The 25,942-nt window shown below is 36.9% G+C and overlaps 2 protein-coding genes across 6 annotated transcripts in view; both read right to left on the reverse strand.

Moving 5' to 3' along the window:
* The window catches only part of LOC118745016 (centrosomin), a 77,605-nt gene that overhangs the window by 17,011 nt on the left and 34,652 nt on the right, over positions 1-25,942 (reverse strand). For all 5 annotated transcript variants that reach the window (XM_036478523.1, XM_036478527.1, XM_036478524.1 and 2 more), the window contains one exon: positions 2,435-2,478. In XM_036478523.1, coding sequence (XP_036334416.1) covers positions 2,435-2,478 — 44 coding nt within the window. The remainder of the gene's footprint in view (positions 1-2,434; positions 2,479-25,942) is intronic.
* Positions 7,779-8,589, reverse strand: LOC118745018 (lysozyme 1). Its single transcript, XM_036478529.1, has one exon. It carries the CDS (start codon positions 8,446-8,448, stop codon positions 7,894-7,896), a length of 555 nt encoding a protein of 184 aa, XP_036334422.1. The 5' UTR covers positions 8,449-8,589; the 3' UTR covers positions 7,779-7,893.

Genomic DNA, 25,942 nt, shown 5'->3' on the forward strand with positions numbered 1-25,942 from the left:
GTACATTTTGGCACCCTATGGCGGCGATGTTGCTTTCGTCCGTCTAACTTATATTTAATTTTTCAGACACGGATGCCAAATGACCATGGTACCACACAGCTTCATTCCCGCTGGATGTATTGCGGAAAGCCGCCAAAATTTTTCAGTTGAAGCGGTTGTTCTAGCAAACGAATTCCCACTCAGAGATTTCGCAACTAGTAAACCAACACAAGCGGAGCAGCAACTTGAAGACTTTTAATTCCACCTCGTCCAACCTGACGAAGTGCGACGATAGAGTGGAAGTCTCCTTTCTTGACCGAGCCACGTCAGACCCGGAGCGATGTTCGAGCTATTTTAGTCGACAGTTCACGCTGCATCCTGGTGGTGGTGGTAAACGTCGAGTGACCAGAACTAACCTAATGCGCATCTTGCTTTCACCAGCAGTGATATGCAAATGGCCATCGGGAAGGCGTAAAGCATCAAAACCATCCCGACGAAATATGCATGCTGATGCTGAAAAATTTAGGTCCAGCGGGAATAGACTACCTCACCAACGTCATCTACATGTCAATGGTCAGTTTCATCATTCACGACGTGTGGATTGGTCCCGCTGCTAAAGCGTGGAAACCGACCAACAAGGGAGTCTTATCGTCCGATAACTTCTCTCTCCTGGGTAGCGAAGACACTAGAGGCCTTGCTACTCCCGCACTACACGAACCATCTGACCCCAGCGAGGCATCAGCATGGGTTCGTAAAGTGCACTTCACAACAACGGCATAAAAACTCAGATAACACGTGGACGAAACCGAAACCGACCCTATGAGAGAACAGTCCTAGTAGCGTTGGATCTATCGCACGCATTTGACACCATCAGCCACTCGACGCTATTAGAAGACATTGAGGCTTCATCACTCTTACGGGGACTCAAATGGTGGTCACCGAATTACATGAGTGGTCGACATTCGTCAGTAATTTTTCGAGATAAAATGTCCTAGCCAAGAAAAACTAACAGCGGGTTCTACAGGGTGGTGTCCTTTCCCCGCGGCTGTTTAATTATTAAAATTCAACCGAAATAAAGTCAATTGTTTCCAATATATTACAATGTTCACTTTCGACATTAGTGACACTTTTCACTTTTGGACAGCTGCATCCAGATAATTCAATTGAAGAAACGCCGTAAAGAAGAATGATATCATTTTCTCAAATCAAATTTTCTTTTAACAAACCCATGTTTTGAAGAGTCGCAAAACAAACTCATTGTGAGATCTCACATATACTATTAGTTGGTCCTTAGTGTTTCCAAGATATGCCTAGTCTTAAACCTTAGTCCTATTGCACATTTTAGCGAGTTTTTTGCAATTTGATAGTCCTTTGGCCAGCGATTTCATACAGCGAAGAGAAGAAACCAGAGCCCAGATACTAAGTAGCTGAGTCGCGATTTTTCAAAATCTTAACAATAACACAGTAGATCGGTAAGTGAGCTTTGGAGTTTCTTTCGTCGCATACCAACGCAAAACCTAGTTTGAGACAACCTGTAAGTTTCCCAGCTATTACTAGATTGCAATCCAGCCTCGAAAATATTAGAATATGAAATTGGCCATGTTTATGTCTGACAAAGGGACTTCGCGTTGGATTGCATTACCATGTGTAATTCTGTACTTATGTACATATGTAGATAAGTGGAGGAAGGTTACCCCTGCATATCAACTCGCTCATTTCATTCAATTGATTTGTTTTCTGGCACCTAGTAAATAGCGATTTAATTATCTTATATCCCCCAAATAGCGATTTCATTCATCTTATATTCCCCCATTGTGGAAGTTAGGCTCTATAAATCCTAAAAATCCTCGTAAATCAAAATAGCGCCGACTTGCCAGAATTTATCTGTGGCATTACGTTAAAAGTCATTAAGCCTGTTTTCATTTGTCATTAAGTCTGCTTTCACTTGCTATTTTTTGAATGGTGTACATTAGGGCGGAGCAATTTGTTCGGGGCAAAATTTTCAAAGAAGGTTTATAGCAAATTCAAATTCTACTATTAATTCTAAGCAAAAATTGCGAACACTATATACCTAAAATTACGTTTGACCCTCCCAATTTTCATAAGAAAAAGCAGTATATTGCATGAAGAAAATGCAAAATTTTGTAGATGAAAAATTAATTTCGTTCAGAAAAAAATTATAATACACTGATTTTTCTTTTAAAAAACGAATTTTTTCTATATAGTTTGTTCACCATTTTCGCTTAGAATGGAACGTTGGAATTCGAATATGCCATACACTTTTCTCGAAATTAAATTACTCAGTCCTTGTGGACATTCTTTTGGCAATTATAACATACGTTAAAATATGCAGTCAATTTTTGGCATAACTATAGGGATTTTAGCTACAATTTTTTACCAGGTGATGCATTGTGGATGTAGAATAAATTTGCATCAAAAAATCAGATGTACTTACATGTATGCTCCATTGTAACATCCTTCAGTGTGCTCGGACTGGTGCTGCAAATGAAAAAAAGAACGTTAGCATTTCAATTTCGAGGCATTTTCAAGTATTGTTTTAGTAAACATTCGCGCATACAGTTGTCCACAAAATAATAGGACAACTGTAATATTTTGACCAGTTTTGGCTGTTCGCCTATATTCAGATTTCAAACTTTGTACAAAAATTATAAAAATTTCGCATGATTTCACAAAAATTTCAAAGTTTTTAATCAGAATCTTTAGAAAAAATTGTGGTATGCAGTTTTGTAGCCCATTTAATTCTAGTATTTCCATTTAAAGTGCAAGTTACAGGTTGCAAAAACCCCCTTGATTTTTAAGAATTTTTTTGGTTCAAGGTGTTCCACGTTTTTCCCATACAAAGTATGTTCGACAATTTCCTTTTATATGGAGGACAAATCAACGGACTTTTTTAGCAGCTTGAAACTTGCACTTCATATACTACACCTTTACCAACAGTATTTTAGAAAAATACAAATGTATTTTAGAAAAGGCCAAATGAATTTCAGAAAAGGCCAAATGAATTTCAGAAAAAACTCAAATGTATTTCAGAAAACCTCAAATGTATTTCACAAAAGGGCAAAATGTATTTCAGAAAAGCTCAAATGTATTTCAGAAAAGGCCAAATTTATTTCAGAAAAGGCCAAATGTATTTCAGAAAAAGCCAAATGAAATTCAGAAAAACGCAATTGTATTTCTGAAAAGTTCAAATTATTTTCAGAAAACCGCAAATGTATTTCAGAAAAGAGCAAATGTATTTCAGAAAAGCAAAAATGTATTTCAGAAAAGCATAACTGTATTCTAAAAATATTTTTCTGAAATACATTGCGTTTTTCTGAAAATAATTTGAACTTTTCTTAAATACAGTTGTGTTTTTCTGAATTTCATTTGGCTTTTTCTGAAATACATTTGGCCTTTTCTGAAATACATTTGCCCTTTTCTGAAATACATTTGAGGTTTTCTGAAATACATTTGAGTTTTTCTGAAATTCATTTGGCCTTTTCTGAAATTCATTTGGCCTTTTCTGAAATACATTTGTGTTTTTCTGAAATACTGTTGGAAAAGGAGTAGAACTACATACCACAATTTTTTCTAAAGATTCTGATTTAAAAGTTTGAAATTTGGGTGAAAATTTGGGAAATCTGTATAACTCTTATAGAAAGTTTGAAATCTGAATTTGTATGGTGTTCGTTGAATAAGCAGCTAGACTTTTATAAAAAAAATAATAAACATTAAATAAACAAAAGACAAGTAGTCCAAACGGGTCAAAATATCGCACTCCTCTTATTTTGTGGACAACTGTATGTAAAACATATGTACATACATACATACATATGCATGTTCAAAAAGTAGATATGTGTATATATACAAATGCATGCAATGGAAAAGTGAAAATGTAGAATTTGCAAATATTTTTCCAATTTACAACTGTGCCACTTGAAGCGATCAAATTAAGGAAATAAACTATAAAAAAACAACGTAAAAAAATGTTTAAAGTTTTATTGGCAAAAAAAAGGAAAAATACGATGAATGTAACGCATGCAAACAACATGCCAACAGCAGCACAAACAAGTGCATTTATAAGTTAAAGCTGCTGCAAGGAGCAAGCAATTTCGAACGAGTGCCTACAAATAAACTCACATGCCTGCATTAGAGTTCACCCGACTAATCAGCTCCAGCGCATACGAGAATTCAATGCGTTCGCTTTGTGAGTAGCGACTTTTTTATTTTTATTTTTACTCTCATTTTATTATTGTTACTTTTTACTTTTCAATAAACGAGCCATATCGTGGCATTTGTCGGCAGATGGATGCACCACAGATCTGCCGATCACCCTGCGTGATCGCCACTGCGTGAATTATGAACACTTTGAAGAACAAATTGAATCTAAGCGTAACGTTAGATGAGACCGAAGAGCCATAACATTGGGGCACAGTAGGTGGGCGTAGTCGAGGGCGAGTGAGTACATGCACAACGTCATGTGTCTACGTATGTATGTTCAGACTCGTACATACATACATACATACATATGTACTATATGCATGTGAGTAGTATTAAGTATGGGTGGTGTGGTGGTGAACACGCCGGATCAGCGCAATTCTACATGCACTTTAATGACACCGCACATTGCCACGCAAAAACTTGAAGAAAATTGCTAAAATACATTTTAATTATTGCTTTACGGAAGTTCTAATGCGCTTTGTAGGAGAGAACAGCACTCTCGAAGGGGCCAGCAATAGATCTTATGGTGTTTCTTTTTCGTTGAAATTTCATTGACTTTTGGTTTCAATTATCATGCTACGGAAATAAAAAAGAAATAGCTTTTCTTTAGAAGATTTGGGCAAATGAAATCGCGAGCGGAGAAGGTGTTCGAGTGATTCCCTCGAGAATTATACAGTCTTCTTTATTTAAATTTCCAGGTGCATTTGATGATAAGCTATTTTCATGGCAGAAATACACTCGACGTTTTTTCAATATTTTTTTGCGATATTGCTTTGACCAGGGCTCGAATCCAGGTCATTTGGCTGTCAAGCGCAACGTTCAACACTTTTAAGGTCCGTATGCATACAGCTTTCGCGTAGCTTTGACGTTCGCCGCGCTTCGACAGCTGGCTATGAAGACATGCATTCATATGCAGCCGTCCACATATGTAGCCAATATTTGGCAACGCTAAAACCAATACAAAGCAGAAAGATGGCCAACTGTCAACTTTTAGCGTACGTCGCTCGTCAGCTGTTGCAAATAAATAAAATTATGTGAAATATTTTTCCTTTTAATCAAATGCAATTATTGATATGTGTGGCCAAAGTATTCGCGCCAAGCGTTCATTGTAGGAGCACTAGCGAACGCAACGCGAAAGCTCTATGTAGATGGGCATTTACATATGTAGATATGGCATTCGGTACGGCAATCATACCATACTCAAGCTGTTCATAGCAGGGCTTCGAAGCGGAGCGGAGCTGAGCAAAGGAGCAAAGGATTTTAACTGGAACGGAACTGGAGCAAATATTTATTTGCTCCTTAGCTCCTTAAGGAAAAATTTTCAATATTTTGTTTTTGTTATTCTCTAGCCTAGTAACGATTTATTTTGAAATAGTTTTATTGTTGTGTTTTCCACAAAAAAATGTTTGGTTAATAATTTTACTTAAATTATAATTATCTGTCGTTGAAAACAAGCGTGTTAAATGAATTTCCATTCTATTTAATCAACATGGCAATTTTTTCAATTTTCATTTGGATGCAGAAGTGTTCCTAGAGCATCTACATCAGATGTGCCCAAAACTCACACAATCATATATTTCCCATAACTAGTGAGTACAAATTCTCAAAGTTGAAAGTTTCGCATCGATTGAGCACGATCACAGCAAAACCATTATCGTCGGCATCATTGATTCATATATATGTTAGAAACCAGCGCAGTTTTTCTCGTGTACGTGTGAAAGCAGAAGAAAAAAATTTGGCACGCGTGCCTATGAAATGGCCACCCTTGATCTATATGCATTTCCGCACCAAAAAGAAAATTAAAAAAAAAAAATGTAGCCTAACTTTTTTTTTATCGGTTAGGGCTTGATATGTAAATAAATAAATATGGTTTTTTATTGGGAGCGGCAGTTGAGCAAGAGCGGAGCTCGGAGCGAAATAAAATACCGGAGCGGAGCGATGAAAAAAACCTTTGCTCCGAAGCCCTGGTTTCTTTGTGCGTGCAATTCAAACCGATTGTCAACCGCCGTGCTTATGCATACCGAATTTTAACAGCCAAAAATTAATAGTGGCATTCACCAAATTGACTGTTGTCAACTGTCGTTGCTTGGGCTGATCTACTCTTTTGCCAGACCGTCAGGCCACTTGCTCACTTTGGTGAATAACACTAATCATTCAACGGAACCCTGGTGACTCTGCTACGGAACACTTAAGTTCCGCGGAACCCACTTTAGAAAGCTCTGGTTTATACAACATTTAAGCTCGGAAGACATTTACAAACAAATAAAAAAAAAACTATCAATATGATGCGATATCTTTGTAAATTTGCGATCCTCCCAAAATTAAAATCGCTATGCAGAATTGTAAAATTCGTAAAAGCTTAAACAGACGGCAGAGTTGTTCCGGATTAACTCGGACTTAATCCGGATCAACTGCAGTTAATTCCCGAGTTGATCTGGATCAACGCTGCCGTATGTTCATGCTTTAAGACTTCTTTAAATTTGATATTGGAAAGCGTATTACGAACCAGCCAGCGAAATCGCAGCGGCACCACGTGCAGAAAAACCTCTTATGCTTTTGGTGTATGCAAATGATCTTCGCATTATTGACCTTAGCATTTGGATCGCCAGCTCGACATTCCCTATCATAAGATGACGACGTCCGAAGGTGTGTCTAATGTTGGAACAATGACAAGACGAGGTACGTCCTAAGAGCACACACAGAGTCCAGGCGTTTTGGGACAGCTAGAGTCTTCTGAGAGAAGTTCTCTTTCTTTGTAAGCGCCTAAGCGATTTTGGCCGACTTCACATGGTCTTTCCATCGCTGAAAAGGCATCGTTTGCTACCAAAAGCGGGTACCGAGTTAAATACTTTTAGGGGAGCGTTTTTGTCCATTCATACGATATTACAAAGCCAGCGTAGTCGTTCATGTCCATGTTCAGCTTTGCGCCACGGGCACAATGAGTGTGTACTTTTCGTACGTCGAGCGATAACTCGTATTTCTCAACTGCACCAGAATCCCGCGCATTGCTACTCTATCTATTTTCGATAAGGCAAAAAAGACTTCGATATCATCAGCGTACGCCAGTATTTAATTGTACGCTCTTGTAATAAATTTTATCTGAGCGGTTCAGTACTGCAGCTTTTGTTATCTTCTTCAACTATTACTATTCGTATCTCGTCATAGTCAGACATGGACTCCGTCGTCCATGACTACGGTCTAGGGTTATTCATCTCCACTGGTTCAACAAAGTGGAAAAGTACTCCCTCCTTAATTTAAGTATATTCTGAGCATCGGTGACTAGAACGTCGTGGCTGTAATCACAGGAATTCGCCTTGGTCTTGAAATCTTTCGTAAGTCACCTAACTTTCTCATTACATTTTCGGGCGTTTTTCCTGTCAGCCAGCACTTCAAGCCCTTCGCTCTTACGTGCTTTTACCTCTTTCTTTGTATTACGGAAAATACGCCCCACTTCCCTTTTCAGCTACCTAATTTGATCCCACGGAGCACGCGTTGCACCTGATCGCAATATGGCGATTTTGTAGGCGTCTAACTAATAAAACTAACTAGTATAACTAATAAAAAACATCCATAAAATATTTAAATGAACACACATATTATTTATTTGATGTCATCAATATAAGAACACATTGGGTATTTTAACACATGCGATACTTCTGTTCTTATTCTTTCTTATTTTTCTCATTGACTTTCTCACTCAAAACAATCATCTACATTCCTTAGCGTCCTATTACAATAGAACGTATACACACTCCAAGCAGTCCAACCCTGACGACGCTGTATAATCCTAGCGCACCCCACCGCCTCGGTGATGTCATCCAGCAGCAAGGCGCTACATTTGACATTGCACTCATTGAATGCATAATATTTCGTACCATTGTCCGGCTGACACCAATAACGGCCGCTGATCTGAAACAGTCCATAGTCGCTGGAACCGTCCGCATTGCGATTGCCCACCACATGCGTGTTATAGCGACTTTCATATTGGGCGATGCACAGCCACAGCGCTAGCTCCGATTTCGGCACATCCAAAATATACAGCTGACTGGCGAGTTCACAGCGTTGCAAACGACGCATTTGAATGGGGGCAGGCGCGTTTACGAGCAACAGCCAAATGCAACAAAAAATGGTTGTGGTGGTGACGGTGGCGATACTTACAAAAGGCGGTAGTGTGCGTTGCGCGGGTGTTGCGGACATTTGGTGACGTTGACGATTGCGACGACTGTCGATTTGATGCGACATTTGCATGCGCTTTTGATTAATGTGCGTCTAAATATGAAAAATTATTGAATAAACGCTTCGAAAATTTAGGTGAACACGGATATTGATAGCGGTAAGTAGTTTCACCGCTGATGAATGTGATGCACTAAGTTAAGTTGCATCGTTTGCAATGCGAATGCGTTTGGGGGAAGTCGGCAGCAAAAGTTAAATTAAGAATTAATGTTGGTATAAAAACAATAAAAACTATGGTTAGAACCGGTTTTATGTATTGCAAAAATTCGTTATGGAAATTACATGGTAGTTGTTGTTATTATTGTTTTTGTTGCTGGCTGGCTGCCTATACTATTGTGGACGTCCTCCAGCCAGCGCGGCACTGTGTAGATATGCTCGTCGCTTGTCTGTTTTGGTCATTGAAGTGTTTAATAATAAATATTTCAGAATTTTAGCGGCGTGAGAATTATTTATTGTTATCTGATTTACGCGCATTCATATTTGCACTGTTGCGGTATTCACAGTGTGAGCACAGAACCTAAAGAATTAAAGTGTAGATATACGTTCTGAATATAAAGACGAGAGATTGCTTGCTTTTTACCTTCCTTTTATTAGCTAGAGATGTAACTATGTAATATTGATGCGCCTAAAAGATGCAGCGATTTCTATTCTCAAGTCACATACCTGATGAAAGTACGAATGGCAATTATAATAGGGAGGTTTTAGTTTTTTAAACTATAATTTTATTATTATACTTTAGTCGTTTAACTACATTCAATTTAAACTTTTTTTAAGTATATCCTTAGTCGGCTGATATGGTGGAAAGGGGCTTATCGGGGGGTTCATATGAAAATGATAGACCTTATATAAAAATTATAGGTCGACAGAATTTCTGTGAGATATAGTGCCTCACAATGATTTTCAAGTGAAATTTTATTGTTCTTTTTCTATAAAAATATTGTCCATGCTTTAACCAAAACTATATAAATAAAATGGTCAAACTTCATACAAAATTAGGCAAACTCAACAAATTTTCATTGAAATTTTGAGCTATGTAATCTGTACCTTTAAACCATTTTTGGGTATGCAGTTTTATAGCGAAGAAAGTTTTAGTTGAATGAAGTGCAAGTTTCAGGCGTCTAAAAAATCGCGCTGATTTCTATTTTTTTTTTGTGACCGCTTTTGCGGTTTTTTTACATAACTAGTGCAATTTATAAAAGCTGTCGTTGATTTTTTTAAATTTTGTTGCGAACGGTCCTGTGAATTTTATTCAGATGAGAAAATTCGAAATTTAGAAGAAAATATGTTGAATTTTCCTTAATTTTATATAGTGGTGGAAAAATAAATAGGGACACGACATTTTACCCTATTTTCTCTATTTTTAACCGACTTACAAAAAAGGAGGAGGTTATCAATTCGGGTGTATAATGAAATCCCGATATACAAAATACCGAAATACAGAATCCTGAAAGTCATAATCCAGACACGACCAAATCCGACCAGACATAATCCAGGCACGACCAAATCCTGACCATACATAATCCCGACAACACACAATCCCGACCATTCATAGTCCCGACAAGACACAATCCAGACAAGAAATCCCGACAAAATATAAAAATAATTAAAAAATCGCGCGATTTTTGAAATTATTTTTATATTTTGTCGGGATTTTTGTCATGATTGTCTTCTGTTTTCACTCAAAAATAATGTATAAAAGACACAGTTGTTATTATTGTTGTAAGGGCTTACTTAGCCAGTAATTGTCCGCAGGCTCAACTAACGGTAGGCCCAGGAAACTTGATATTTCGATGAGGTAGAACCAGAGGGAGAGGGATGTTAGTTGAGTTGGATGGAGTGGGCATGTAAAAGAGGTGGTTGGTGTCATGAGGAGAATCTCCACATGCTGGACACTCATTTTTGATGTTGGGAGGCGAGTTGGGCCAGAATTACGCGGGTATCTCGTGGCAGTTGAAGCTCACTCTCGTTCACAGGTGGTGATTGGCACTGATGACGGCATTCACTCGACTGGAGTTTGTAAATGCCGTTAATAGCCTGTCTGTACAGTCCCAGTCCCAGGGGTGCTGTGCGTAGTGCTGGACCTGGTCCTTTAGCTCAAGCAAGTTCGAGTGCTGAAATCTGTAGCACCCTACTAGAAACTGCACGCTGAGAATGATGTTGTCCCCTTACTGGGAGAATTTCGGCTTCACTGTGGATGTGATGTTCTGGCGACATCAGAAGGCATCCCCTGGTTGTCCGGGGTGTTATATTGTAGTTTCGTCCACTGCGAACCAATTGTCCCCGGCGAGCACACAGGCGCTGCATAATTTAGAACCGGACGGCCAATTGCCCTGTATGTATTTGCCTTTGGCCAAGTACTGCCGAATTGGGGAATTGAGGACTTTGCTACGGCTCTGTACTTTGTTGGCAATTTCGGTTGTATGCGCCGGGAACGAGAGCTTGATCCGACAATTTTCCGGTTATTCACCGTTGGAATTGGTTTGCCATCGACGAGAATACGCAGCTTTCGTCCTTTTAGTAAAATTGTTGCCGAGGATTTTGTAGGGAGGAAGGTTAGGCTCCTTGCAGTGAAGGAGCGAAAAAATTTGGAGTGCTTCCTATCAATTCGTCGGATAATTTTTTTTTATGTATGTTACCGCATAACTTTGGACCACGTCGATCGATTTTGATAATTCTTTTTGCATCGGAAAGGTAGTGTCTCAGAGGTGGTCCCATACTAATCTGGTTTAGATCCGATCATTGGATCATGAAATATATAGAGATATGTATACATTTTTTTAAGTCGGTATTTTTTTGCTAAAAATTACTTGTTCTTTTGCTATTTAATATTTATTATTTTTTTATAAAAGTATACTTCATTATCTAACAAAAACCATATAAATTTATATTTCAAACTTTGTGCAAAAATTATAAAAATTCTGGAAAATTGCTTCTAAATTTTCAACTTTTTACTTGACGTCTATGAACTTTGGAACAAAATTATTTTCTCCTTGAGAAAAGAACATCGATATGTACTTCTTTAAGACCCGACCGTAAATTCCAATGATATGACAAAAAAAATTAAAAGGCGACCTCCTCTAAGTTCGGCAAATTCGATATTGGCTTTGAATAAATGCCAATTGCCAAAAGTAGCTGTTATCTCGAATTTACAAATTGAAAACGTTCTGAAATTCAACGAAAACGTTATTTCATAACAGTTATTAGATAAAAAATATTATTTTATTTCGCCGATAAGAGTTATTATAAACCAATTTTTTTTTTTGATAATAGTTATTGCCCAACGTTTATCTTTTACGTTGCTTAAAACAGTTATTGCGCAACGTTTATTTTTTACGTTGTCAGATGAACGTTGTAAGATAAGAATAATGACGAAAATGGAGATGTAGAAGAAGATAAAGACGATGAAAATAAAAGTGGAGGAAACAAATAACTGTTATCAGACAACGTAAAAATAAACTTTGGGTAATAACTGTTATCAAGCAACGTAAAAAATAAACTTAGGGAAATAACTGTTATCAAGAAACGTAAAAAATAAACGTTGGCAAATAACTCTGATTGACGACGTAAAACATATTTCTCCTGCATAACAGTTATCAGGCAACGAAAAAGTAAACGTTGGGTTATAATTCTTATCGGCGAAATGAAAAATTGCTCATCTAATATCTGTTATGGGACAACGTTTTTACAATATAACTTATAACTGTTATGTCCCTAATCCAAATATTTCCAATAGTTTAATGATTTTTGGGGAGATTTATTTAACTGACATTAGGGTGGTACAGGATGAAAATTTACTTTTCATCCATAGTAGGAAAAGGCAGCTTTCTTTAAATTCGTCGATAATTTTTTGTACATTCTCACAAAAAAACTCTTAATTTTATACGTAGCATATAACGCACGACTGCAATGAAATTCGGATTCCTAAAAATGGCGAATGAGGCTATTAAATATGAAAGTGATCATAAATGGCAGAAATTCATATTTTTTAATTACCGAATTAAATACCAAACAGGCAAATCTGTGTAAATTAAATTTATACGCTCCAGATTTCTTGCAAAAATAAATGATTGAAAGTTCATTTCAAATGACCATATACAACTCAGAACCAACACCCACAATTACCTAATTGTCAAGTGAAGCCCAACCACGACGAATGACGCTTGTAAAGAGCTGTTAAAAGTCAGTGGGTAATGCAGCCTCCAGCCAAGCCTTTGATCCCATACATATGTACTATGTATGTGCATACATATATTTTTATTACAATATGTATTACATATGTATGTGCTTTTTTCGCCAACCGAGATGACTATTATGGGAATGTCATATTCGACGTATACACTGTTGCGCATTCAAATGGTAGAATGTAGATCAACAGTCTGTCTGCGAGTTCAATGCACGCAATGATGCGTAACATTCAATTTCGTTCATAGAAATCAACTAAAATCCTAAACTTATTTTTTTTTAGTGTTTTTCGTTCGAGTTTTGTTAGACGTCCCCATAACGCCAATATGCTTTGAAGGTGACTAGAAATAAATTCTATTTGAACGGCACAATTTATAAATAAACAAAAGACCAAATACTACTGCATATGTACAAATATTACGCGGAGTTGTCAATATGTACGAGATACAGATTTAGCACGCGTAATATGAGTATTGACTTGCAGGAAGGAAGAGAAGGAGAAATAGGAGATTGACATGCAGACGATGAGCACACAACGAATTTATACAAATCGGTGGCAAGAGTATCAAATAGACATCAACTATTTAGGTGTGGTATGTAAAAAAAAAAAATCCTAGGTTACACAAACCACATTGGAGTGGGAATTATGAGCAAATAAGACAAACAAAAATTTTCAATTGCGTAGGAGTTAAGAAATTTGTACTTCACTGTAAGTAAAACTGTACATCGCTATACTCTAACGAGACTCTTCTCTGAAGACTTTTACGACTCTTATGGAGAATCGAAAATTTATCAGTGAGACCATACATGACACTCAACACTGGCTTTTGTGAGGGTACCATGTTTACAGAAATAGTAAAGAAGATATATAGAAAGAGATTAGAAAGTAATAAGGAATAACTATAAGCGGCAAACTCGTATGTCATAATTAAGCTATTATACAGATTTCTACGGATAGAGTATATGTAACAAGCCAGAGACATAATCGGCGTGAAACCCAGGGACGTCAGCGCAGCATTTTGCATCTTATAAAAAGAAGCTAAATAGGTGGGTCTAAGGGTGAACGAGGACAAGACAAAGTAACTCCTAGCAACACATAAAAAGTCTTTGCGTATTGGGACATACGTCACTGTTGGCAGTTATAATGTTGAAGTAGTGAAGAGATTTGTTTACCTAGAATCCAGCATAAACACCACCAATAATGTTAGCCTGGAGATCAAGCGAAGAATAACTCTTGAAATCAGGTGCTACTTTGGTTTCGGCAGTAAGCAGATCTCCATGGACGAACAAAGGCTATACGCTCTACGAAACTCTCAACATACCAGGCCTATATAGCGCCGAAACGTGAACGACGACGAACAAAAATGAGATAAAACTTACACTAAAGATGGCATAATGCCGAAACCGGTTTATCTCCTAACCAAATTTGACAAGGGATGACGAAAAATCGTGACACAATGCATTAAAAACGAGGAGAAGATGGAATGACCAACTGTATGAGCTTTTTAATGACCTGAGGGTCAATTCCCGTTCTGCGTTCTGCGTTATCGTGAAGTAGAAGTGAAAGATATAAAATTAACACCGAAAAAATGCGTTGTAGACATATTATTTTTATCACTTCACAATAATGCAGAACCAGAAGCTTCAGAAGCGGTTTTTAGAGCTTTGTTAAAATTGCCAGCCCTGCATTTAGCCAAGAAGAAGCAATGACACGGAAGGTCGAATGCATTTTTTTTGCTCCTAATAAAAAACAAGATCCCACCCGGAAAAGAGTACGTTGTTAACTTTTCTACAAGGAAGGATTAAAAAGATCCAGATACTATCTTGGAGAACTCGGTAAAAATCCGTATACACCGACGGTTCCAGGACCGCAAATAGAACTGGATCTGGATGTAACTTCAGATGCTTTGTTGTTTTGAGTATAATGGGAACAGTTTTTCAAACAGAAGTCCTTGCAGTAGACAAAATAGTAAACTGGAATATTGGCGAAAGGTGGCGCGGACCTAAAATCACTGCCTGCAGTGATAGCCAAGCATTGGAAAACGCTCGTAACTCACGCTCAAGAGTAGACCAGGAATGTAAGTTGAGGCTGAACTCTGTTACAAAATGGAAATAAAGTAAAATTATATGGGTACCTAGTACTATGTTCAATGCAACAAACTAGCTGTCGAATTAGCGAGTTGCCCAACTGGGCCGCAGCCTTTTATAGTTCCAAGCATAGCGGAAATTGTCATGTAAATCGGGGATCTCATGAACACGGTTCGTGAGAACCGTTGTGGCAATACTGATACCAGCGAAACAACCAAGTGTTTCCAAAAAGTCTTTTCGCTGAGTGTGATCGACAATTTTCTTCTATATGGCAGACACTGCCAGCAAAAAACAAAAATCCCAAAAATTAACGAGATTTTTTAGCACCTTGAAACTTTCACTTTACTACAAAACAAAACCAAATTTTTTTTTCTGAAGATTTTGATTAAAATGTTTGAAATTATTGTGAAAACTTGTAGAATTTTTATAATTTTTGTACAAAAAACAATAAATTTTAATTTAACAAAAGCAAAATAGTCAAATCATCGCAGTCCTATTATTTCCTGGACCACTGTAGAATCATCGACGACCCACTGTGTACCTCTTGTTTGGAGGACACTTTCGAGGAGCATTTTCTGTGCACTTTTCCATTTTGTTTGTATACCGCCAATTTGGTCGCTTACATAAACAAAATCACTAATACCAACATCGCATTCAAGCTTGTAAAGAGGTGTTAAGAGATTTGACGCTTGGCGTAAATCCTTGTAGAAACACCAAACCAAACAAGTGTTCTAAATCAAGAAAAGCAAACTTGTTTACATTGAACGTTTGTGGCCAATATGTTCCTACATACATACATAAGTGCCTATAAGGAAAGGGCAAAAGCACCACCCATGGGGCAGTCAAAGTGTTACTTATAGGCCAATAATATTGTACGATTGCCATTAAAATGCATTCGCATGTAAGAGCATACCCATCAATCGTATGGCCAACATAAATTGGTAGAAAACAAATTGGCAGCCAAACTGCAGGAGGTGGTGCTGCTGCTACTGCTGGTCCAGCCAAAGTTTAGCTTTATCGCTTTGCTTCTTTGATTTCCTCAAATATTTTCTACTTTTGTTTATCAAATTGCAGACAGTGCACATATGTCTTTGCTGTTCTTGTAAATGCAACATATTTCTTTGTAATTACACATTCGCTGGGCGTTAAGTGATGTTCAGGGAAATTTATTGCTGCTTCGATTAGGTCTGATTTTACATAAACAAATATGTATGTATGTATCTACGTACGCACATTAGGATGATCAAAAAAACTAAAAAGTAATTTAAATGCTCCCCTCTCTTGCAGAGAAGCAGAGTCTTCCGATCGAAAAATATTGATTTTCAAGAATTCCATACCATTTCTACGAAAAGTTGTTTTTCCCATACAAAATACATGGAAAACTTTGAGCGCTTTGAGCGACCTCTAAATATTTTTTGATTTCAAAATACAAATAAGGGATATATTTTTTCAACATAGAACAATCCTAAATAAGGAAGTAAGAGCATAAAAATTCCGACTTTACTTTTTCTCATGCATATTTGGACCGCCCTAACGTACATACATACACATTTTAAAGAAAGGGAACTAGTTACCCAATAAATTGCTAAAATGCGATTTGAATAAAATATTTGAGCTGCACGCAGCGATTTCTTCATTACTAAGTTTTTGTAATGACGGCAAAACTATGACATCAAAGGGTAAATTAATTGATTAAAGTTAATCAAAGACTAAGATAAAAGATGAAACTGACTGTGCTAAGAATTTTGATTTTTAATGATTACGAAATTTTTTTAATTCTGGGATTAATTTTTATTTTTTCTTATTTCTTTGTTCTTCGTTCTTTTTCACTTTAAAACAGTGCGTAGCATTCAAAAAAAATGTGTAAGCTTTTCTGCGCTTGGTAGCAGTTCACGGAATCTACGATGGAACTGTTGATGCTCCTCAATTTCAACTTTCATTCAACACCGGCAGTAATTGGGTGAGCAATTTTCTCCTTGAGGTAGTAAAATTAATTCATAAAAAGGAAGGACTGTGCAATCATACGTGGAATACAATTTGATTCAAATGCTCTCACGGGACTATTTGTAGGACTTCCAATACTTTTTTTTGGTAATTTTCGATAACGTTTGCACGAAATTCTGGCAATATCTCGGTCATAATTTGGGGTATCATTTCCTCCAATTGCTCCAAAATCTTGAAATTTATATGCATAAAGACGGTGTTTCGCATAGTATCGTAAAAAGAAAGCCGAAGAGGTTAAAGCACTGGATAGTGTATCACCGAATCTCACAACTTCGCTTGTGTTCAAAGACTCGTTTTAGCCACATTTCGTACAGATCAAAATCTTTAATTTCAGGCAAAAAAAGTCATTGACCATGGCGACATAGCGCCGAAAATTTACGGTACAACGGCTACTTCGTCATCCCCGAAGATTAGACAAATTCTAATATCTCGAGAACGAGAACAGCTAGCGAAAAAATGCAAACCAAAGAACGTAGTATTCTATAGTCCTTAAAGAAACAGAAACATAAATAACAGCAATAGAAGTACGAAGCAACTTATTTGTATTCGACTTCGTATTCGCATTCATATTCGTCACTGTCCATATATTCGTCTTTAGATCGTCGCCGTACTCATCATGGTCTTCGTGTTCGTCTTCGCTTTAATCTCGGTATTTGTCTTCGAAATCGTTTTAATCACCGTCTTCGTATTTGTCTTCGTTTTCACACTCATCTTAGTATTTGCCATTCATCTTCGTATTTATCTACGTCTTGGTCTTCATCTTTGTCCTCGTGTTCTTCTTAATAAATATGTCATCGTATTCGTCTTGATCTTCGTCGACGTATTCGTCATGAGCTGGTCTTCGTACTCGTCTGCGTGTTTGTGTTTGTATTTGCATTCGCCTTCGTAATTCGTAATTACAAACAAAAATACGAAGCAAAACCAAACGCGCAACAATGCACCGTTAAGCAAACGCCACTCAAATTGGACAACTCGTAACAATAACTTCTTCTTCTTCTTTTTGGCGCTGTAACCGCCTAAGCGATTTTGGCCGAGTTAAGCAAAGCACGCCAGTCGTTTCTCCTCTATGCCAACTGACGCCAATTGGAAACGCCAAGTGAAGCCAAGTCCTTCTCCACCTGATCTTTCCATCGCAGTGGGGGCCTCCCTCTTCCTCTGCCACCACCAGCGGGTTCCGAGTTGAATACTTTCAGAGCTGGAGCATCGGTGTCCATTCGAACGACATGACCAAGCCAGCGGAGCCGCTGTATTTTAATTCGCTGCACTATGTCCATATTGTTGTACAGCTCATTGTCCATGCTTCTGCGCCATATACCAGCACGGGCATGATGAGTGACTTATAGAGCGTGGTTTTCGTAGTCGAGAGAGGACTTTACTCCTGAATTGCCTACTCCGTCCAAAGTAGCACTTGTTGGCAAGAGTGATTCTGCGTTGGATTTCAATGCTGACATTATTATCGGTGTTAATGCTGGTTCCCACGTAAACGAAATTCTCTACTTTCTCGAAATTGTAACTGTCAACAGTGACGTGAGTGCCAAGGCGCGAATGTGCTGATTGTTTGTTTGATGACAGGAGATACTTCGTCTTGCCCTCGTTTACCACCAGACCCATTCGCTTTGCTTCCCTATCCAACTTGGAAAAGGCAGAACACACTTCGCGGTTTTTGTTACCGATGATGTCGAATTCGTCGGCATAAGCCAGCAATTGCACGCTCTTGTAGTAAATTGTTCCTGAGCGGTTCAGTTCTGCAGCTCTTATTATCTTTTCCAACATCAGATTAAAGAAGTCACATGAAAGGGAGTCGCCCTGTCTGAAACCCCGTTTTGTGGCGAACGGCTCGGAGAGGTCTTTCCCAATTCTGACGGAGCTGGTGGTATTGCTCAACGTCATTTTACACAGCCGTATGAATTTTGAGGGGATGCCAAATTCAGACATAGCGGCATATAGTGCTGTCAAAAGCGGCTTTAGAGTGGACAAATAGGTGAGTGTCGATCCTTTTCTCGCGGGTCTTTTCCAAGATTTGGCGGATTGTGAATACCTGGTCTATGGTGGATTTGCCAGGTCTAAAGCCACACTGATAAAGCCCAATCAGTTCATTGACGGTGGGCTTCAGTCTTTCACACAATACGCTCGATAAGACCTTGTAACCTATGCTTAGAAAGCTGATCCCGCGGTAGTTGGCGCGAATGGCGGGGTCACCTTTCTTTTGGATTGGGTAGAGCACACTTAAATTCCAGTCGTCGGGCATGCGTTCATCTGACCATATTCTGCACAAGAGTTGATGCATGCACCTTATCAACTCCTCGCCGCCGTACTTGAATAGCTCAGCTGGCAGGCTGTCAGCTCCAGCGGCTTTGTTGTTTTTTAGCCGCGTTATTGCTATACGTACCTCGTAACAATAACTATGTAAACACAAATTCAAACATTTTGACAGTAATTGTAACGGCGATTCGAACCCAAATTTGAAATCATAACCACTCTCGTCATCTTCGGAAAAATATCGCTAAACGAAAACGTACAAAATTTATGTTAGCCTATTAATGAACATACTCAGTAAGACTAGGAGGCTAAGATATAATCGCCTCGGCTCACATCTTATAAAGCCGTTGAGGGAGCATTTGGTGTGGATCCCAGCTGATTGCGTAACTTCAAAACAGATTGTGTTCGTGGAATCTAATCGGGTTGTCTTTAATAATTTAGGAACTTAAAATTTTCAATTCAACAAATAGTTCAAAAAGGTCGATAAAATATACTGGCAAAAAATATGTATGTATCAATCACCTTTCGCCTTGAACAGAAATTTATTTTATATCAATTTACAATACGATTATGTTTGTCTTTTCGTACTTAAGGACTGCGTTTGAAAAAATTGTCCATCACTAAATTTAAAAAAATCTCCTAAACTAGTAGTCCGATTGCAAAATAATGGTCATATTTACTGCTTCTTTAATTCAAATTCTTATTATATATTTAAACTTGTTTCTGGCACCCCTTCCATTAAGGATTTTATGTTATTATCTGATAATTTTCTTTGTTGGCTTGATTTTACTTTTGACCAATGCGCAGTATCTTTCGATTGGTCTGAGCTCTGGCAGATGGTTTTTTGAATACCACTCCTAAGTCAATTTGCTGTAATGGCGAGAGGCTGGGTCCGGCCCAAAGAAAGCGGAAACATTATGCTATCTTAGGAAAGGCTTTAGTCTTTTTTCCAAAACATTCCTTAATACATATATGTATATTTCTGAGTTTATTGTTCCCGTAGTTATAAAAGATCTTTCGCTACAGCTCCAGATTGCTTGCCAGACCCGGAATTTGCGAAGAAATTTTCTGCCTTTTAGACTTGAACGTTTCGTCCACATTACCCCACGAGTCTGCAATGTTAAACTCCTCACCGGGAAGCTGCGAAAAGTATGCTATGGATATGGACGACGAGACGTAGTCCATGACGCAGCAATCGAATTTTTCAACGAAATTTGTTTTGGTTGTTTGGCTCGTTGTTTTGCCTCTGTGTTCATCACAGCGTTTCGGCCTGGAGCTTTTTGCACTTTGAACGTCTTGAGACCGGCCTCTTTTTTTTGTTTTGCCCCAAAGAATACCCGAAACATTCCACTTTCTGCGCCAGTTGGTGATGATTTTGTTTTTCTTATTTTGGTCACTGATCCTATTTTCTCTGCCGGTTGGCTTCCAACTAACAGCCAAGTTCTTCTTAAAGTTCCTCAACACTCTTGATACAGTTTTTGGGCTCACTTTTAGCTCCCGAGCAATTTTTTTAATGGCCACTGAGGGTGGTCTTGCAATTTTTTCACAATCGTTTTTCGTACTTCCAATTCGCTTGTCTCTTTAAATGAATAAAAGCAGCGTACAGTTTCATAAGTAAAAACACTATCAGCTGATTGCCAAAAAATGCCTACAGCTGAGATCACCTGTTTTTTGGCATGTGCTCATGATTCAATAATACAAGGTTGTGTAATTTGTGACAGCTAAAATTTGACACTCCTTTATCTAGATTTGTATTTTGGAAGTAGGAGAAAGGGGAAGAATGTGATCGCATTTTGCGAAAACGGTAGTGGAATGGTACTACAAAAAGGACGCAAAGTATACAATTAGAAGTATAATGTGTATTATTAATTCTATGCGAATATGCAATATATTTGGTGTTTTAATTGAAATACTAATCAATACATAAAAATATGCAATTTTGATTTAAGTTATTCGTCATTTCCGGGAACAAATCTAGATTACCGACCGTCCAGCTATGCAAAAACGAAAAATGCAGATCAATATAACTTTTTATGCTCATTTCAACCTTGCCAAAATGATTTGGCGCAAGTAAAAAATGAAGAGGTTCTAGAAGGTTAAAGTTCAGTTTTTAGATATTTTAAATATTAATATCTTATGAACTTAATAACCGATTAAAAAACTAATGACGTCACCATAAAGGTAATTAATTTATTCTTCAGCCGATGTACATAATTTATAGCTTTTTGTACTTTTAAACCAAACCACAAAAAAACGAACAAATGTAATTTTTTCATGAAATAACCTTTTTTGAAAAAACTGCATAATTAATGGTAAAGAAATGTATAGTATTTAGAGAGTACAAGTTATTATCTTTAATTCGATATTACATATTTTATTATGATCTACTTTTGGGTTTCAACTATTTAGTGATAATAAAAAATACAAATAAACCTCTTATATCTTCTTTATTTTTTACCTGCGCCAAATAAATTTGGTATCGTTGAAATCAGCGTAAAAAGTTCTATCAATCGGCATTTTTTGTTATTTTATAGCTAAACTGTCACTATTCTAGACTTGTTCTAGAAAATTACACAAACGAAGGTGACGCCAACGAATATTTAGTATGAAGAATTTTTGGTTTTACTACTAATATAACTAAAAACTATAGAGTGAGCAACATTCTGCACAAGTAAAGGAGCCGATTTTATGTGTGGGAGCGAGAAGACTGTTTTATTACAAAACCTTTCTATTATTGAATCATGGCATGTGCTCTTATCTTTTACAATTTCTTTCATTTATTTTACAATTTCTTTTATTTCTATTACAATTTATTCAAAATACACTAACACACTGAACCAAAACACCAATACACTAACCAAAAACACACCTACAGCCTGCCAAACATACACCTACAGCCTGATGGAACTGTACGATGAATAAAAGCGTCTAGCAAAAATATTTGAAAATGGTATATTTATTTCAAAGCTTACTATGGAAAAAAATTTCAAATTGAGTTATTTAAAAGATTGTTATTGAATAAAATAAAGGTGAAAATTTTTTCGAACACAGTCCTTATTTTGCAGACGTAAATTGATTTTGCATAAATTTCTGTCGCTCTTAGCCACTTCGTCAAATTGCTCTTTATGGAAACTTCAAAAGCAAACACTCAATATATGATTTATTAGGTGCTTAACCGATAATAATAGGAGGTTCTGCACTAGTTCTCCTTTTCATCTTTCAAGTATATACTAAATATTGCAATAATAAATTGACAAAAGCGTACTTAAATTGATTGTAATTCTCATCAAGTGCGGGATCAACTACAGATTCGGTTTAGATTGAAGTTAAGTCCCTGTGTCTGGTCGATTAAACGCTTAAATAATGGAGACATTTTTTTTTTTAAAGCTGTCACTCCGAGCGCGTTTGTGTCTTCAAATAAGTTCTTATAAAAACCATCTACTGCTGCAGAGTCGGCGTAAAATACTTACTACATGCATAGCTTCTGACGAGCAGCACAAATTGGAGGAGAAGTGCGGCCAAAGACTTCACAATAAGGTATGAGGGTGACAAAGTTTTCATTTTTTATTTTTAGTGTAATCGAAAAATGATGCACCCTATAATTAATTTTATTGCATATATTTACATTTGCCAATCATTGCTTTATCAGGCTGAAGACATACTCTGGGGCATTTCCAGTTGAATAATACAATAACAATAATAATAAAGCGATAAAGAAAGGCGACCGGCATAAGCGAGTATTTGAGATAAATTTACATCATTCAAATGCACTTTTGAAGCGTAATAAGCAAAGAATAAAGGCATGGCATAAGAAGTCATACAGAAGTGGGGAAAGCATCACACACTGATATACTATGTATGAATGTATGTATGCAAATAGAGATCGTGCTATTTTTCTACGCAGATATTCTATTGTGCTACGCAGAACTGCTAGCAGAACAATACTTTCACGCAACAAAAGAGGTGGGAGTGTTGAAAAGCGAACAAAGGGGATATCGACCATAATTTTTTTCTTTTAACTAAGTGAAACTGTAGTTTATTTAAAGTTTTATGGCTTCAGAAATGAAAGATTTTTTTTAACCAGAAAAAATCAAAGCTCAATGAAGTTCTTATAATGCAATGAAAGGTGTACTTGGAGGAGGAGGCGGAAATTATCACATATTTACATACATACATATGTTTGTATAGAAATATCAACTCAGAAATATGAATACATCAAAGTACTCTTCAACATGAAAAAAAGCGCACATGTTGGTGTCTAGCACGCGTATTGCATCGAAAAGTATCTACTCTTGTGGTTTATGCCTAACTAATAGACCAAAAAAGCAATTGTAGGCCAGGCAGTAGGGCAAATGCATTGCACTTTTACTATGCAACAAACCCAGAAGAAGCATATTTGTATGTAGGAAGAGCAATTCCTGTTATTTATGTCTCTGAACACACGCGTAAAAGAAGGCTGACTTCCAAAACGTCAATTGCTTTGCATACGTACAAAGTATAATGTTCCATAACGCCGAACTACAAAATATTAACAATGTATATTTTTCCGACACGCATCCGAAAAGTTATCGAAATGCATCGCTAGAGCAATCAGCGCATCAGAAATAAAGTTGATGCTTCGTTTGTTATTGGCAGGGAACGGATTTTTAGGTCCTAAAAACCTATAAAAAAGGCAAAATAAAATAACGAAATAGGATGGAAAAGGCAAAATAAAATAGCGAAAAAGGCAGGAAAAGGCACTAGGTATTGCAAAAAAGGCAAAAAAAGGCAAAATAAAATAGCGAAAAAGGCAGGAAAAGGCACTAGGTATTGCAAGAAAAGGCACTAAAAAAGTAATCATTCGATTTTCGCGAAGAAAAGCCTTGAATGTACTAAATGTGCGCTCGACGTAAGTTAATACAAATGGAAATGGAACATTTGAAACGTTCATATTATCAGGAATCAGGGCGTTTTCCTCGCCCTTTACAATTTTATCCACGCCCCTTATTGTCGACAAGCCTACGTTAGCTGAGAAAACGGCTTTCATTTTTTCCAACACCAATTTGGCAAGGGGTCCCTGCGCTTCTATAAGCCGCATTTAATCTTTAAAAAAAATTGTAAATGCTATAAGCACTTTTTTAAAGGTAGAAAAGGCAAATATCTTAAAAAAGGCAAAAAAAGGCAACATCAAATGTGTATATATGGAATCAGGGAAAGCTAAATCGTGGACATTGTGAATCGAATATACTCTATCTCTTTAGCAGAAAAAATACAATTTCCATAAAATCCGTTCCCTGGTTATTGGTTACCATTGGTGTTTCAAAAATGGAAAATTCAGAAAAATTGTTCATTGCTAAATTGAATATTTAAAATATGCAATGTAGGGCTGTGCGCTTATTCGATTACTCGAGCAAGTTGGTTAATCAATTATTCGGTTAATCAATTACTCGAGTAATTAAGATTTTGATTACTCAAAACTATGATTAATCGAGTTACTTGAAATATGATTACTCAAAAAGAATAATTTTGTTCGTTAAAAGAGTTTGCTGTGGAAAATGCTTATTTTCTTTTTTACATTCTGTATATGAAAAAAAATTTTCGTTTTAATTTTTGAAAACAGAAACGTTGTTTTCAAAGTATCAAGGAACTTTAACTACTTATACATATGTAAAGAGTTGAAATGTTGATTACTCATTTTACTCGAAATGTTGATTAATCATAAAGCAAATTACTCAAATATTTTTTTTTTGGTTAATCAAAAATTTTGATTACTCGAATAACTGAACTTTTGAGTATTCATAATTTCTAATTAATCGAATAACTGAATTATTTACTTTATGATTAATTAAAATTTTGAGTAATCAATTAATCGCACAGCCCTAATGCAATGTATATGGCTGCAATGTGTCGCAACTCTGCATATATAAACAGTTTGAATACCGCAGTATAACAGTTTTCTAACATTGTATTGATACGTTTTGGAAGTCAGCCGAAATTGGATATGACGTGCAACTCAATGGAAATTATTTATTAATAAACATTTTTTGGTCGTCAAAAATTAGTAAGTACATAGATATGTACATACATATAGACATACAACAGGTTTTATTTTGCGTCATCCCTTGTCCAATTTGGTTTAGAGGTTAACCGGTTGCGGCATAGTGCCTTCTGCAGTGTAATTTTTCGTTTTTTCGTTGGTTACTTTAAGCTCTTATCTATCTTCTGTATAATAACAATAATTGATTGCCGGTTAGTTGGTGTTCGCTTATTCGCCTTTTTTCAAAACTGGTTTTCGAGTTATTCGAAAATTTACAATTTGAAAAAAACCGGTTCCCGATTTTGAAATTAGAAAAAAAAACTTTTTTTAATACTTTATTGCATTTTTTCTGACTTTTTCGGATGGGAATAGTGCTCTTGCCGCCGTAGCCGAGTGCTTAGATGTGCCTACTGCGACTCGGGAGGTGTATGGTTCAATTTCTGGTCTCAGCAACATCAAAAAAAGCTTTTTGAAATAGCGGTCGCCCTTTGACACACAATGGCAAATCTCGTAGTGTACTTCTGCCATAAAAAAGCTCGGCCAAGCAAGTAGAAAACGTTTAAGCGCCAAACATTTATTTATTGGAATCAAATATGATATACTTTTCAGCCCCAAATAACCTATGATATAATTTTAAAACGATTTGGGGGTTTTCCCTAAACCGGAAAAAGCCTTGAAAGTTTCGAAAAACTCAAAACTTTGATTCAGAGGTCAAGATTTGCGGTTTGTTCGATAAAAGAGATCCTGTTTATGCAATATTCGAAAAATCAAGATTAAAAAAAAATGTCGAAGCCGATCCCCTTAAATTTTCGTGGTCATTTATGTAGTAGGGAAAATAGTGAGGTTTAAGAAATAAGCAAGATGGGATAGAAACACGATAACTTATCATAATAATTATGAGCGCGAAAAAATTGTTTAAGTCTTAAAAGACGGGACTTGGTCAGGGGCATTTCAGGATTA

This window comes from Rhagoletis pomonella, unplaced genomic scaffold (assembly GCF_013731165.1).
Source record: "Rhagoletis pomonella isolate Grant_MI unplaced genomic scaffold, Rhpom_1.0 Rhpom_scaffold_00008, whole genome shotgun sequence".
In the NCBI taxonomy this organism is placed as follows: domain Eukaryota; kingdom Metazoa; phylum Arthropoda; class Insecta; order Diptera; family Tephritidae; genus Rhagoletis; species Rhagoletis pomonella.